The 13,226-nt window shown below is 48.6% G+C and overlaps 7 protein-coding genes across 7 annotated transcripts; 4 read left to right on the plus strand and 3 right to left on the minus strand.

The window, feature by feature from the left end:
* Positions 1-152: 152 nt before the first annotated feature.
* N7466_004657 (GIG1 family protein) lies at positions 153-936 on the minus strand (the record flags this gene model as incomplete). Its single annotated transcript, XM_057164054.1, has 2 exons — positions 153-787; positions 834-936. The coding sequence occupies 2 exons, from the start codon at positions 934-936 to the stop codon at positions 153-155; spliced, it is 738 nt and encodes a 245-aa protein (XP_057022735.1).
* A 215-nt stretch (positions 937-1,151) lies between these two features.
* On the plus strand, positions 1,152-2,248 carry N7466_004658 (cytochrome b5 reductase family protein; the record flags this gene model as incomplete). Its single annotated transcript, XM_057164055.1, has 3 exons — positions 1,152-1,156; positions 1,263-1,396; positions 1,473-2,248. 3 exons carry the CDS (start codon positions 1,152-1,154, stop codon positions 2,246-2,248), a joined length of 915 nt encoding a protein of 304 aa, XP_057022736.1.
* A 947-nt stretch (positions 2,249-3,195) lies between these two features.
* Positions 3,196-4,543, minus strand: N7466_004659 (uncharacterized protein; the record flags this gene model as incomplete). The annotated part of the gene is made up of 4 exons (XM_057164056.1): positions 3,196-3,599; positions 3,662-4,018; positions 4,102-4,303; positions 4,373-4,543. The coding sequence occupies 4 exons, from the start codon at positions 4,541-4,543 to the stop codon at positions 3,196-3,198; spliced, it is 1,134 nt and encodes a 377-aa protein (XP_057022737.1).
* Positions 4,544-5,751: 1,208 nt separating this feature from the next.
* N7466_004660 (uncharacterized protein) lies at positions 5,752-6,399 on the plus strand (the record flags this gene model as incomplete). Its single annotated transcript, XM_057164057.1, has 2 exons — positions 5,752-5,785; positions 5,945-6,399. 2 exons carry the CDS (start codon positions 5,752-5,754, stop codon positions 6,397-6,399), a joined length of 489 nt encoding a protein of 162 aa, XP_057022738.1.
* Positions 6,400-7,768: 1,369 nt separating this feature from the next.
* Positions 7,769-8,101, plus strand: N7466_004661 (uncharacterized protein; the record flags this gene model as incomplete). Its single annotated transcript, XM_057164058.1, has 1 exon — positions 7,769-8,101. One exon carries the CDS (start codon positions 7,769-7,771, stop codon positions 8,099-8,101), a length of 333 nt encoding a protein of 110 aa, XP_057022739.1.
* Positions 8,102-9,095: 994 nt separating this feature from the next.
* Positions 9,096-10,193, minus strand: N7466_004662 (phosphatidylinositol phosphate kinase family protein; the record flags this gene model as incomplete). The annotated part of the gene is made up of 2 exons (XM_057164059.1): positions 9,096-9,848; positions 9,921-10,193. The coding sequence occupies 2 exons, from the start codon at positions 10,191-10,193 to the stop codon at positions 9,096-9,098; spliced, it is 1,026 nt and encodes a 341-aa protein (XP_057022740.1).
* An 857-nt stretch (positions 10,194-11,050) lies between these two features.
* Positions 11,051-13,184, plus strand: N7466_004663 (arginine--tRNA ligase; the record flags this gene model as incomplete). The annotated part of the gene is made up of 4 exons (XM_057164060.1): positions 11,051-11,266; positions 11,349-12,643; positions 12,708-13,121; positions 13,178-13,184. The coding sequence occupies 4 exons, from the start codon at positions 11,051-11,053 to the stop codon at positions 13,182-13,184; spliced, it is 1,932 nt and encodes a 643-aa protein (XP_057022741.1).
* Positions 13,185-13,226: the final 42 nt, after the last annotated feature.

The raw sequence follows: 13,226 nt of genomic DNA on the forward strand, positions 1-13,226 counted from the left end.
AATGGCTTTATCTTTTTTTTGTATATTTTCATGTTTGTGTGAACTGGCGTATGTGATACCGGAATGAGATGAATATTTTTTTTTGCTCTAATAAATCCTTCCCAAACTCGAAGTCCGGCGTCACATGCTGACGTGTATATAGAATCTAATGTCTAGTAACTGTAGTGGTCTTTCAATCTCGGCTCTCCTGACCATTCCGCCAGGATATCTTCAGGCACATCCCTTACCAAAATGTGAACATGTTCCAATGCCCTGACACTCTGCAACCCAACCCAGTTTTTGAACCACAACACGTGAGTCTCGGGAGTAACAAAGCGCCCAGCCTTGTCCTCGGCCAACCTTTGAACAAATTTACGCTTCACAAAATTATCGATCAGCTTCCGAGATTCACATGTCAAATGCCCTTCATCCGACTCCACAGGAATTGGTGTGCGCAACCACACAACCAGGTGAGAAATGCCGGGGGCCATGCCGTAAGGCCAGTCATTGCGCAGAATTCGGTAATCAGATGGATCGGCAAATGGCCGCGGGTTTTTGAAGGTCAGGACTCCACCGGAAGCCGAAGAGCCCGCGCCATTCACCGCAGCTGGATCCTGTGTATCCGGTGCAGGCACAGTCCCCGACAAATTAGACGGAAGTGGCCATTTCAAGCGTCGTAAACAAATGTAGTTCATCATCGAGCCATACTCGATCTTCGTCTCATCCGACCACCTTATGTATCGGCGTAGATCGGAAGGCTTCCGCTTTAAAGCCGCGAGATCGTTCCGTGCTGTGATTCGATGAGGGGCTGAGGAAAAAAGGGACTTGGAGAATGAGGGGGACGCGAGGCTTACCGATAATGTCTTGTAGATTGTTCCAGTCATGAGGGACGAATTCCTCGTCGGTCATGGCTAGAAGCTGTAGATCCAGCGGGGTGAGGTTGAATGATGCAGGCATATTCTGGATTTGCATGGGGAAACGGCGAAAACAAGCAAGTCCGAGGTCTTTGCAAGTCGAGTCCTTTCCCTCCTACCGTATACTTATTCCTAAAAGTAAAATCGCGGGGAAAACAACGACAAAACGGGAGGGAAATTCCGTTGGGCGGAACCAACATAAACTCTTTTTCCTCCTTGGAATTTGTGCTTCTTCAACCACTTCTCTACCCTGTCAAGATGAGGTATGTTATTATTGCTTGGGTCTCATGGATTTCGTGAATTCCCTTTGAAAGTTTCATGCAATCCCCTTTTTTGGTCTTCAATGCCGCAGTTCCTAACTTTCCGCAGTGCCTTCCTGGTCCTCCTACCCTCGGCCCTGCTGGTCGCAGGTGTCTACGCGGTGAAGCCTGAGTTTGTCGCCTACGCTGTCGCCATTGCCGGTGTTCTGTCCAGTGCCGCCTTCTTCCTGGGTGGTAGCAGCAGTACGATCTCTCCCCCAATCCCTGATCGCACGACCAATTACCATACAGAATCGCTAACTTCATTTTCCCCTAACAGAGCCGCGCAAGGTCCTGATCCCCAACGAGTTCCAAGACTTCGAGCTCAAGGAGATCAACAATATCTCCCACAATGTCGCCATCTACCGTTTTGCCCTCCCCCGCCCCACCGACATCCTCGGTCTCCCCATCGGCCAGCACATCTCTCTCGCCGCTACTATTGCTGGTCAGCCCAAGGAGGTTGTCCGCTCCTACACCCCCATCTCGTCCGATAATGAGGCCGGTTACTTCGATCTGCTCGTCAAGGCTTATCCCCAGGGTAACATCTCCAAGTACCTGACCGAGCTCAAGATCGGCCAGACCATGAAGGTGCGCGGTCCCAAGGGCGCCATGGTCTACACCCCCAACATGTGTCGCCACATCGGTATGATCTCTGGTGGTACCGGTATCACCCCCATGCTCCAGATCATCGAGGCTATCATTCGCAACCGTCCCCAGAACGGCGGTAACGACACCACCAAGATTGACCTGATCTTCGCCAACGTCAACGCCGAGGACATTCTGCTCAAGGAGAAGCTCGACAAGCTGCACCAGGCTGACCCTGACTTCAACGTCTACTATGTCCTGAACACCCCTCCCGCTGCCTGGGCTGGTGGTGTTGGCTTCGTGACCGCCGATATGATCAAGGAGCGTCTCCCTGCCCCCGCCAGCGATGTCAAGATCCTTCTCTGTGGTCCTCCCCCCATGGTCAGCGCCATGAAGAAGGCCACTGAGTCCCTGGGCTACACCAAGGCTCGCCCCGTTAGCAAGCTTGAGGACCAGGTCTTCTGCTTCTAAGCGCTCACATTCCATTGAATGTATCAAAAGTAACTCATTTGGAGTTTTTATGGGAATTTCAATGAGTCGTACTGGACTGGAATAGATTCTGGGCTCGGTAGATGTCCCTTAGAATTTTGGTGGAGAACTGGGTCCGGTGTAAATGTGAAAGGGTCTGGATATAGACGTTTACAAACGTGAATGATAACTCTGCTTGAATTATAATTCTATGTATTTCTTTCGAAGAATGGGCTCTTTTTTCCTTTCAAACCTTGGAAATTGGATTATTGTATTTTTTCAGGCGAAATTTACCTTGTTTGATCATCAGTTGCTCCAATGAAACATTTCAAATCCCACCTAGTAGGCAGTGGATGCCTCACATTCTAGAATCAATTGATATCCATAATGTCCATGCCCTAAATGTGGAACATTCAAGTCCACCTTGGAAACTGGTTGGGTAAAAAAGCACTACATAGACATCCATCCAAAGTTGCATCCATGGACAGGACCTCGAGAGGTGTAGGTATATGTGGCCCGGCATGACTTCAATGTTGGGAAATCGAAGACTGGTTCCTCTATATCTCCGAGTCTGGATTCAAAGACCTAGTTTTACCCACAGGCAACCTTGGAAACTTAGATACATTTCGATCGATCCAGCTGGGCAAGCCCTATATGAGTATTTGGAGATGAAATGCTCTCAATTTGAAGAGAAGAAGGAATGAAAGAGTGAATTCCGTCCATAGAGCGCACCAAAAAGGCATGGAGCGTCAAGTAAAGTAAAATATATACATCGAAAGAAAGGTATGTAAAGGTAATGGTATAAAGCATGAGTCGTGACAATCCAAGACCACCCACCGTGGCAGGCAGGCTCGTAAATAAATCTTCCTCCCATGGAAGGAAGCAAGAAAGAAGAAGAGAAAAATAATAAGGAACGCCCCCAGTATCCAGAAAGATGAATGATATCAAAGCTAGTGCTTCAAATCCACATTCTTCATCTCGACCCACGGCTCTCCCTTTCCATCCGAGATGATATTATGCGGAACCCTCTCATCCGAGCCACGTGAAGAAGCGACGGTAGTAGCCCCCTCCTTCATCGAAGAGATGGAGATGGTAGTCGTGATCAACGGCGGCGGGTAGTTCTGCGGGAAATTCGGCGACAACGGACTGGCGACAGCCGTTGATCCGTATAGTGGGACAGAGCCGTATGCCTGGTTGTTCTTGTACGCGTATTGGGGACCGCTTCGAGATGCGGTCGATTTGATGAATCTGTGGGTGAAGGGGCGGAAGAGGGGCCAGACTGGTGGGATAGACATTGTGATGAGGACGATCCATTCCTCGACTTCTCCCCAGCGGAAGAGGGTTCCGACGCCGTCTGGTGATGTGTTAGTTTGTGTTTTAGATAAGAGATGAGATGGGATGAGATGAGATGCTTACAGGAAGAATCGGTGGTAAGAATGAACTTTGCAGCCCAGGTTCGCACGATGGCAGCAGCACCGGCGAAGATACCGCATCCCATGAGGAAACTCAGACCCCACTTGAGCTTTCGGTCGATACGCAATGGAATGAGCATGTGCATGGGGACAATGGCGAGGTAGAAGTCGGATATAGCGGCGACTGCGCCGACGAAGTAGGTATAGTATACACTTTTTCTGTGGTCACAGTTTGCCTGCCTCAGGGGATCCCATAGCGAGGGCACGGGATCGCACTGGAACCATACCAGTAGGATTTGTGGGATGTTGAGGACGATGTTCAAAACGGCGACGGCGATAAGACTGCGACGAATTTTGGGGTCTATGGTGGGTTTGTGAGGTGAGCAATTGGAAGTTTCAATCTTCGCGCACAAAGTGGGGGGAGGGGGAGAAGGAGGGGCTTACTGCTGGGCCCATTCATTTCCAGCAAGAAAGCAGCCACGGCGACTTTGCCGGTGGGAATGGCGAGGTTGAAGAAAAAGACAGTGATCCATGTAAATAGTAGGAAGTTGTGCAATTGGCCAACTTCAGTAATGACAGTGATATGGTTTCCGAGACCATGAAGGACTGATAGAATTCCGAAAACCTGAGTGAGGGTGGTGAAGAACTGCGAGAGGTGTAAGTGGATGCATCTCTATGTAGTATGTAGCTGTTGATTAGATAGTATACTACATACCCAAGCAAGGAGTGACAATGACAAGGCAGTTGTGCCGAATTTGTTAATTCTCAAGCGCACATAAAGACGCATAACCATAAAGATAGTGGCAATGACACCCAGGGCAATACCCAGACGCAAATCGCTTGGCCCTTGGCCTCCATAGGCGGGGAATCTGTCCTGGAGGGACATTATCAAAAGAATGACAAGGAGTAAAAAGCAAGACCCATTTTCCGGGGAACGGGCTCGAGGGTATGGTGGCGCCGGGCTTTATAAAGGATAATGCTAATGTTACAATCGAGGCTGAACGGTGGATCTGAACGCGATTCGAATGATTCGAATGATTCGCTTGAAAGCCCAAATTCCCCGGTGGAGTCGTGCAGGAACTAAAACGCTTAGTTTAGTGCCGATCTGGTGGAGCGACTATCGATTCTTCGCTCTTTTGTCTGCCGCGATTGGCTCCACCAAAGTTAGACGAAGCAATTTGACCAATTTCCCCAAGCCACAATGACAGATGTCAAATAGTGAATATTGTTGGAAGCCTGATGTGATTCATCACACAAGACACAACTGCAATTTGGAATCCCACGAGTTCGGGAGCTGTGAACACACTGCATATGCAGGCCCTTTTTTTTTTCTTGCTCGGCTTGCAGGGACCTAATCCACATTCACCTCCTTCTTCCGGTCTTACAATTGCACGGTGATCTTACTTCAAAGGGGAATTCCTTACCCTCGTGGTCCTGGTTTTCCATGGTCGTTGTGGGGTCAATGCATCGGCAAAAACTGGGTTCCCCTGAATCATGCATCCGGATGAATGGCCAGGGTTTTTTGATGTTTTGAGGACGCAGATATGGAGTGTATCTCAACTCTGAAGCTCTTTGTTCTCAATGGTCTTCTTTATTATTTGCTTTTCTGCGGGCTCCGAATGCGACCGATTGGCTCTGGGAGACTTGACTCTTCCCAAGGTTTCATACTAGTAGATACATGTACTTCCAAGGTTCAATCAAATCCTTCGATAGTTCAGAAGTCACAGGAAATCCGGGAAAATTGTGAAAATTGTGATATTTCGTATCCTTCGTACGGTAAGTCGACCAATTATTGAATTCTCACCCAAGGACTGAGGTGGACGATTATCAGATCAACCTCAGTGCGAGCCGTGTGCTGCCCCCACTTTCAGGGCTTCGAAAGGGCAGTGATCGCCTCACTTACATTATGGAGCATTTCTGGCGCCTCGTGTCCTGATTCCGGCAGTTCCACCTGAGTTTGAACTCCATGAGGTACATGTTTTTGACTCAGAGATATCTAAGCATGGACCAATTATTTATTTAACGGTGTGGAGTATGGGCTTTTACTATTTCAAGAAGGCGGGCAATCTTCAATCATTACTATGAAATAAGAAAATGGAGGACGCAAGTGGTCAATTCTTCTTTCAAGGTCAGCTACCTACAGCCCCGGCCCCTCACATCCTTGAAGCCCAGTCAGGCAGCCGGCTCAGCCAGCTCAGCCGCGCGCTGTAATTCCTTTTGGATGGCCTTAATTAGGGCTTCAACCGGCACTGTATCCTTCTCAGCCTCCCATACTCTGGACCAGCAGAGGCTCCGCATATCATTCGCGTTCCAGTTGAAGCCGTGCTCGACCCGCCCTCCTTGGATATTGATATGCACCTTAAAGTTGGTGTCCTTGAGCAGTTTGAAAGGAAACTTCAAATAGACAAGCTCCTTCGCCACATTGTCAATATCAATCTGGGCCCCGTCGTACTTCAATTTGTTGGGCGGGCTCGGCATTTGGCTCATAAACGCATCTTCCCATTGCTTCTGGGAGAGGTAACGGCAAATGAGAAACAACTGAACTCGGATTTCTTTGAGTTGAGGGAAGGCCTTTTGCATATTTCTGCCCAGCTTTACGAACTCGTTCGGTTTGCGAGGGGCGGAAGACGCTGGAATGGTGTTGTGCCAGAGTCCAAACGCGGTCTCGAAGCGGAATTCACACGGGTTGCTGTAGACGACTTCGATGGAGCGACACATAGAAATGCATCGGATGTTGCATAAACGCGAATGGTTTGCAAAGGCCCTTGAAGCGACAAGAGCTAACAAATCCACGGCATTGCACACTTGAACGCAAAAGCCCTTGTCAACAACTTCTTTACCCTCGCCATAGATCTGTTTGTTGGTCATCAACCACCGCTTCGGATGATTCAATTCCTCCCATTTTGGAATCTCGACGTGTCGAGGACAATTGCCATCAATCCCCCAGAGGGTTTCTCCCGTGTCTCGAAGATGGATGGCGGTCTTGCTTTGAGCGTTGTAGACTTTACTTGCGTGAATGGGGATATCTACCACTGCTTCCCATATCATAAGACGAAGTTCTGCTGGCAACGAAAGTAGACGGCTTTGTCCCATCGGGTTTGAATGCTGGTCGCCTGCGACCATTGACATGATGACTTGGTATGATGGATTTTGGCAAGTATGCAATGAGTGAGGCTGCAAATTTTCAGGGCTGAGAAAATAGAAGAGAAGGGATTTCGAGAGTCAGGGAAGATGTCTAGGTGCATTAAATGAAAAGCGTCATAACAAACATTGAAGAGGTCCGAGGCGATTACGCTGAACCGGGGTAATGCTCGTGCGAGGCAATAACGACTAAGATGCCATAAACAGGTATATGGAACAAAAAGTATCACAATAAACATCAAAGAACACCGAGTCGATTACGCTGAACCGTGGTTATGCTCGTTTCGTGTTATACGGCAACTCATGGCCAAGCGAGGCAATAACGACTAAGATGCCTATATGCAGGTGCATGAAACAAAACAGCATCGCAATGAACAATGAAGATCACCGAGGCGATTACGCTGAGCGGTAATTATGCTTGTTTCGTGTTATACGGCAACTCATAGTCAAGCGAGGCAATAACGACTAAGCGATTGAATTCGGGTATTCTATACTCGTAATCTGCTCGGCTAGGCTGTTCGGTACTCATTCATGAGAGGTTGCTGGGGATTTATTTCTCTTGTTATAGAAGGTGTTCAAAATTGACTCGAGCCGCGTAACGTATTGGATATTATTGATCGCCACTTGGACGAGCATGGATGAGGGGATTTAACGATTCAGAAACGACATAAATCTGGCATTCCCACCGATCTTAACTTACCTTTGTCGTGATTCCAATTCCTCCTCTCCACGCTCTTTCACTGCAATTCACTAGCATCAAAGGTATGAACACATTATCTTGCACATACCTTTGCTTGGATAAAGTTAATCATGTTCAGATCTGCGTGCGCAATCGCACCCTCCATCTCTCCATCTCTCCATCCATCAAGTTGCTGGTCTGGAAGCGCCTCTGGAAGGCCTTCTTATCCTGTCAGTACCGTGAGGTTCACCAAAAAGCTCATTCAGTCCCATCTTACTAACATATATCAGGATGGCGTGGAGCCCGTCTCGGCTGAGACCTGTGTGGTCGCCCGGTGGCCCTTGGCCCAAGCCCGGCAGACGACTGGAGTCGGATTCGGAGGAGAGTGACGACGACGAGGAGTCCACCGAGGACGACAGCAGCACCGAGGCTGGCGAGGAAGAAGACTCTGGATCTGAGTCTGGGGAGGAAGTGAGCTTTGAGGAGGAAGTGAGCTCTGGGGAGGAAGTGGGCTTTGGGGAGGAAGTGAGCTCTGGGGACGAAGTGAGCTCTGGCGAGGAGAGCGAGGACGAGGACGGGGATGAGGATGAGGCCGAGGCCGAAGGCCGGGCCCACAACATTTGAACGTCATTCAGTCCTGAAAAGGCTGGTGGCTGCCATTTGTTGTGCCTGTGGTGATGGGGTGGGATGACGGGGCTGGTGGACATGGCGCTGGACGCCCTTATATAGTTAGTAGGCATTTGATGCCTCAATGAAAGCACAGCCTTCGTCGTTCCCAAGTCTTCTCTTTGCGCTTGGCTTCCTTCTTTTCTCCATGGGACTCTCTATCTAGTCCGATGTTCCCATCAAGTAGTTTCCTCCCGGGTTGATCAGCCCCAGGGCAATACCTGATTACCTACGAGTCCATCAGAAAGATGCTAAATAATGATTCAGAGGGCCGTAGTGACTTCCAAAGTCAACAATGAAAGAGAAAAGTCTACCCGGGTGATCTCTCATGCTTTGACAAATATTCCTGCGTTATCTATCACCTCGAGAGCTCAGTGAACTTTGACCCGTTCAGCAGAATCCCTCACCTTCTGATCTGTTATGCCCCAGCGAACTATCAAACTTTGGGACACTTATCAAGTTTACATGAGTTCATCAACATCGAGGTTGATGATAACTTCCAAGGTTTGACCTGTTGAGATTTTTGGAGGTCAGTAATGGGTGGGAATCGAGCGATCTGTAAATAAAGCTGGCCAATCATCAATTTGCAAGACTGTAGAGGAGGAAGTTAGGTACCAGAAAATGTGTATCATTTGACGGAATAAATAGGTATTATACCTATCTGTCCCGACATACAGGGCGGTCGCAAGGTGCATGCACAGTGTGCTCGGGGGGCCCGGGGACCGTACATGGTGGTGTGAGTTCGGGTGTCAGGGGGCATGTGTCAAGCCAGTATGCAAATGTGGGTACAAATTGGGTAAAGCAAAGGAAAGCGAGGGGTAGTAGACACATGTGCATACATTTTCAAAAATTTAATGTTGTAAAATGAAACATTTGAATTCATGAATTCTTAATCTCGAGATATACATATCAACACATGCCTATTTACCTTTCCCAAATGTGCACTCAAAATTCAATGAATCTGAATCATTTCTTCAATCATCTTAAGGAAATTCTGACGATACTCTGTCGACGTCGTTGTGATAGACATAGGACCCTGACGACCAACAACATTAAAGGTTTGTACCACTCCAGACAGAGCCTGGGCTTGTAACTTGTGCCGAGCCCAGAAGAAGTCCAATATCACCGCACGATATTTCCACTTGCCATCGGCAGACAGCAACCCCGTCCTCCAGGGACTTTGTCGTCCCAGAGCAGTAGGCTGAGAGGAAGCTGGAATTCTCACAAGGAACAAAGAATAATCAACAGCGTTTGCCTCTTGCAAAAATTTGGTGTCGGCTTTGAGGGAGTCCCAGAAAGTGGCATAATCTTTCCGCCAGAGATGTAATTTGTCGCTGAATGTATCCGCAAGCCTGCTCAGGGTCTCCTCACTGACAAGAGACTCAGGCATGAGATCCCGCTCGGGATAGAAATAGTCAATTGGTTTGAGATCGTACGTTTCCCATTTCTGACCATTGGGGTCATCGGGTTGGCCACAAAGGATATTCTCCATGATGATATGATGCGCCGGTGTGCAGCCAAAAAGCGTGCCTAAGGTCGTATATGGTGCGACTATGTAGTCGGTAATCCAAACCAATGCAGAATCTGGATTTTTCACCATATATTCATAATATGGCTCAAGCAGGTCCGCTTCGAAGAAAGAGTATTCAAATCTTCGAGGCAGACTTTTAATCACGAAGCATCCATCGAAGGTGCTAAAAAACGACTGGCGACAATGTTTTAGCCCTGCCTATATTACGTAGAAGCTGTGGCTTGGAGGGGAGAGAATATTACACACCGATCCAGAATACCCCAGATCACCTATAGCCTTGAGAGCCTGCTGGCCGCTGTTGGTGCGAAAGCTTGCTTGATAATCGTCTTCCTTGAATTTCCAGACTTCCTGTCGTAGCTTGCAAAACAAGTCGCTCTCAAATCGGACGAGCTTGATTCGCCGCACGGTGAAAAATGCTATAAATCGACCCCATGAGGTCTTTTTGAATCGATTTGGGTCGCGAAGCAAGCCTGCTTGGATGGATTTAGTCAAGGCTGATTCTCGTCGTTTGGACCCCATTTTTAAGAACAGGACCTTTGCATAAACATGATAGATGATATGGATAAGTGTTGGAATTAAGATATCTTTTGCTTTTATCTTGCTTTCAACCTTGGAAATGTCATCTAATCTAAAATAACCAGCTAAGTGACTAGTGACGTCAAACATTCTCAAGGCGGGTAGTGATTGGTGGTAAAGCAGCACTATGAATCTAGTGAACTCTATCTTTAGATTGATGAGTTTCTAAGCTTATATTTACGCTTGATACTGCCTTGAATAGCTAATTTGGCAATTGGCCAATTAGATAATTGTATCCAAATGTTAATATACAGTGGTTTCAAGGCTTAATTTCTGAATCAGGTTGTGATCTGTTTGGAGTGGTTCTTAAGACCTACTTACGGAGGATAAACAGATGGCGATGTTTGGGTATACTTGTACTACATAAGCATCTCAACCACCGAAAAGCCTTGGAACTTGTAAATTATTTTAGTTCAATAGTTAGTCTGTGTTCTGAAGAAGAAGTTAATGTCAAGACTCAGTGAATACAACATGCATGAACTGTACAAAAGGAACATAAATGCACATAAAATACCCCGCGATGCTATAGATGCCCACGTGACACACCGCCCTGTCATAGCAGACTGAGTCACAGCAAAAAAACGAAAATGAAAACCAGTAAAAAAGAAGAATTGGCTGTCCGAGAAATTCCCCTCTTTATGGGTCGCAGTTTCTTAAGCGGGGCTCAGCGACTTTCAGGTCTTTTTTCCCTCCCTCGATCTTACCTCCAATCGCGACTCCCTTCTACTCTTAACTTGACATCCACCGCTTCTCGTGCATCACTGCACCGCCCTGCGCGTTTTACTTCGTCTTTCGCAAACATGTCCGACCTCTCATCCTCCGTCCAGGCTCTTACCCTCCAATCCACAACTACTACATCCGATTTCCCAGGATGTTTCCCCTCCTTGAACCCCATGGACATCTACCGTGAGCACATTGCGACTGAGCTAAGCAAGGGCACTGGCATTGATGCCGAGCTCATCTATACCCGTCTTGCCTGGACCAACACTCTCGACAAGGGCGATTTGTCCCTGCCGGTACGTCAGCTGAAATGGCATACATATAGCGCTGGATTGCATTGTTTGTTGGCATTTATACTAACCTTCTGTCACACCCCAGGTCGCTTCCCTCCGTATTAAGAAGAAGCCTCAAGAGCTCGCTGAGGAACTTCGCTCAAAATTCCCCGAATCCGATCTCGTCCACCCCCCAACCGCTTCTGGTCCCCAGCTGCAATTCTTCTGCAAGCCCCAGCCTCTGGCCAAGACTGTTCTTGGCCGTATCCTTACTGAGAAGGCTGCCTACGGTACAAATGGAAATGCTGGTCTGAAGGACCCCAAGGACCCCTCCAAGGGCCAGAAGAAGATCATCATTGAGTTCTCTTCACCCAACATTGCGAAGCCTTTCCACGCTGGTCACCTGCGTAGTACCATCATCGGTGGTTTCCTTGCCAACTTATACACTGTTCTGGGATGGGACGTGATCAAGATGAACTACCTTGGTGACTGGGGTAAGCAGTACGGTCTTCTGGCCAATGGATTCGAGTACTTCGGTAATGAGGAGGCCTTGCAAAAGGACCCCATCAACCACCTGTTCGACGTTTATGTCAAGGTCAACGGCCTGGTTGCCGAGCACGACAAGCCCATCAAGGAACTCAAGGAGGAGATTAAGGCGAAGAAGGAGAAGAACGAGGATGTCTCCGCTCAAGAGGCCGAGCTTGCCAAGCTTGTTGAGACCAGTGAGGATGAGAAGGCCCGCCGCTACTTCAAGAGCATGGAGGATGGCAACCCTGAGGCATTGGCTCTCTGGCGCCGTTTCCGTGACTTGAGTATCGCCAAGTACAAGCAGACCTATGCTCGTCTCAACATTGACTTTGATGTCTACTCTGGTGAATCCCAGGTCAAGAGCGAGAGCATGACCAACGCCTACAAGGCCATGGAGAAGGCCGGCGTTGCTGAGGAGTCCGAGGGTGCCATCATTGCCGACTTCACCAAGCACAATGCTAAGAAGCTTGGAAAGGCCATCATTGTCCGCAAGGATGGTACTCCCCTTTACCTGACCCGTGACATCGGTGCCATTACCGAGCGTGACGAGACTTACCACTTCGACAAGATGATCTACGTCGTCGCTTCCCAGCAGGACCTTCACCTCGCTCAGCTCTTCAAGATCACCGAGCTGATGGGCCGCAAGGACCTTTCCGACCGTTGCGAGCACATCAACTTTGGTATGGTGCACGGTATGAGCACCCGCAAGGGTACTGTTAAGTTCTTGGATGACATTCTGCGGGATGTCGGTGACAAGATGCACGAGGTCATGAAGAAGAACGACGCCAAGTACCAGCAGGTCGCCGACCCAGTGCAGACCGCCGATACCCTTGGTATCACCGCTGTCATGGTCCAGGATATGACTGGCAAGCGGTAAGTGATTCCATTAATCTGTCTCACACCTTCAATCCCAACTGACAAATTAAATTTTTTTTAGTATCAACGGCTACACCTTCAACTTGGAAGCCATGACCTCCTTCGAGGGTGACACCGGTCCTTACCTGCAGTACGCTCACGCTCGTCTTTGCTCCATGACTCGCAAGTCTGAGTTGAACGTGGATGACTTGCCCTCGGCCAACTTCGATCTCCTCACTGAGCAACACGCCATTGATCTCATCCGTCTGCTTGCCACTTGGCCCGATGTCCTCCTTAACACTGCCAAGACCCTGGAGCCCGTCACCGTGCTGGCCTACCTCTTCCGCATGACCCACATGTTGAGCTCCAGTTACGATGTCCTCAAGGTCCTTGGCAGTGAGCCCGAGGTCAAGAAGGCCCGCATGGCTCTATATGCTGCTGCTCGCCAGGTCCTGCACAATGGTATGCGGGTTCTTGGCCTTAACCCTGTTCAACGGTATGTTTACCTCGCTTCTATGCATCTTCTATTTCCCATGCTAATTGTTTCTGCAGTATGTAAATTCATACTTTCTCCTTTCACGCTTTTGAAAGATCATCTTAG

This window comes from Penicillium verhagenii (genome assembly GCF_028828195.1).
Source record: "Penicillium verhagenii strain IBT 33310 chromosome Unknown utg000005l_segment0_segment0, whole genome shotgun sequence".
NCBI lineage: Eukaryota > Fungi > Ascomycota > Eurotiomycetes > Eurotiales > Aspergillaceae > Penicillium > Penicillium verhagenii.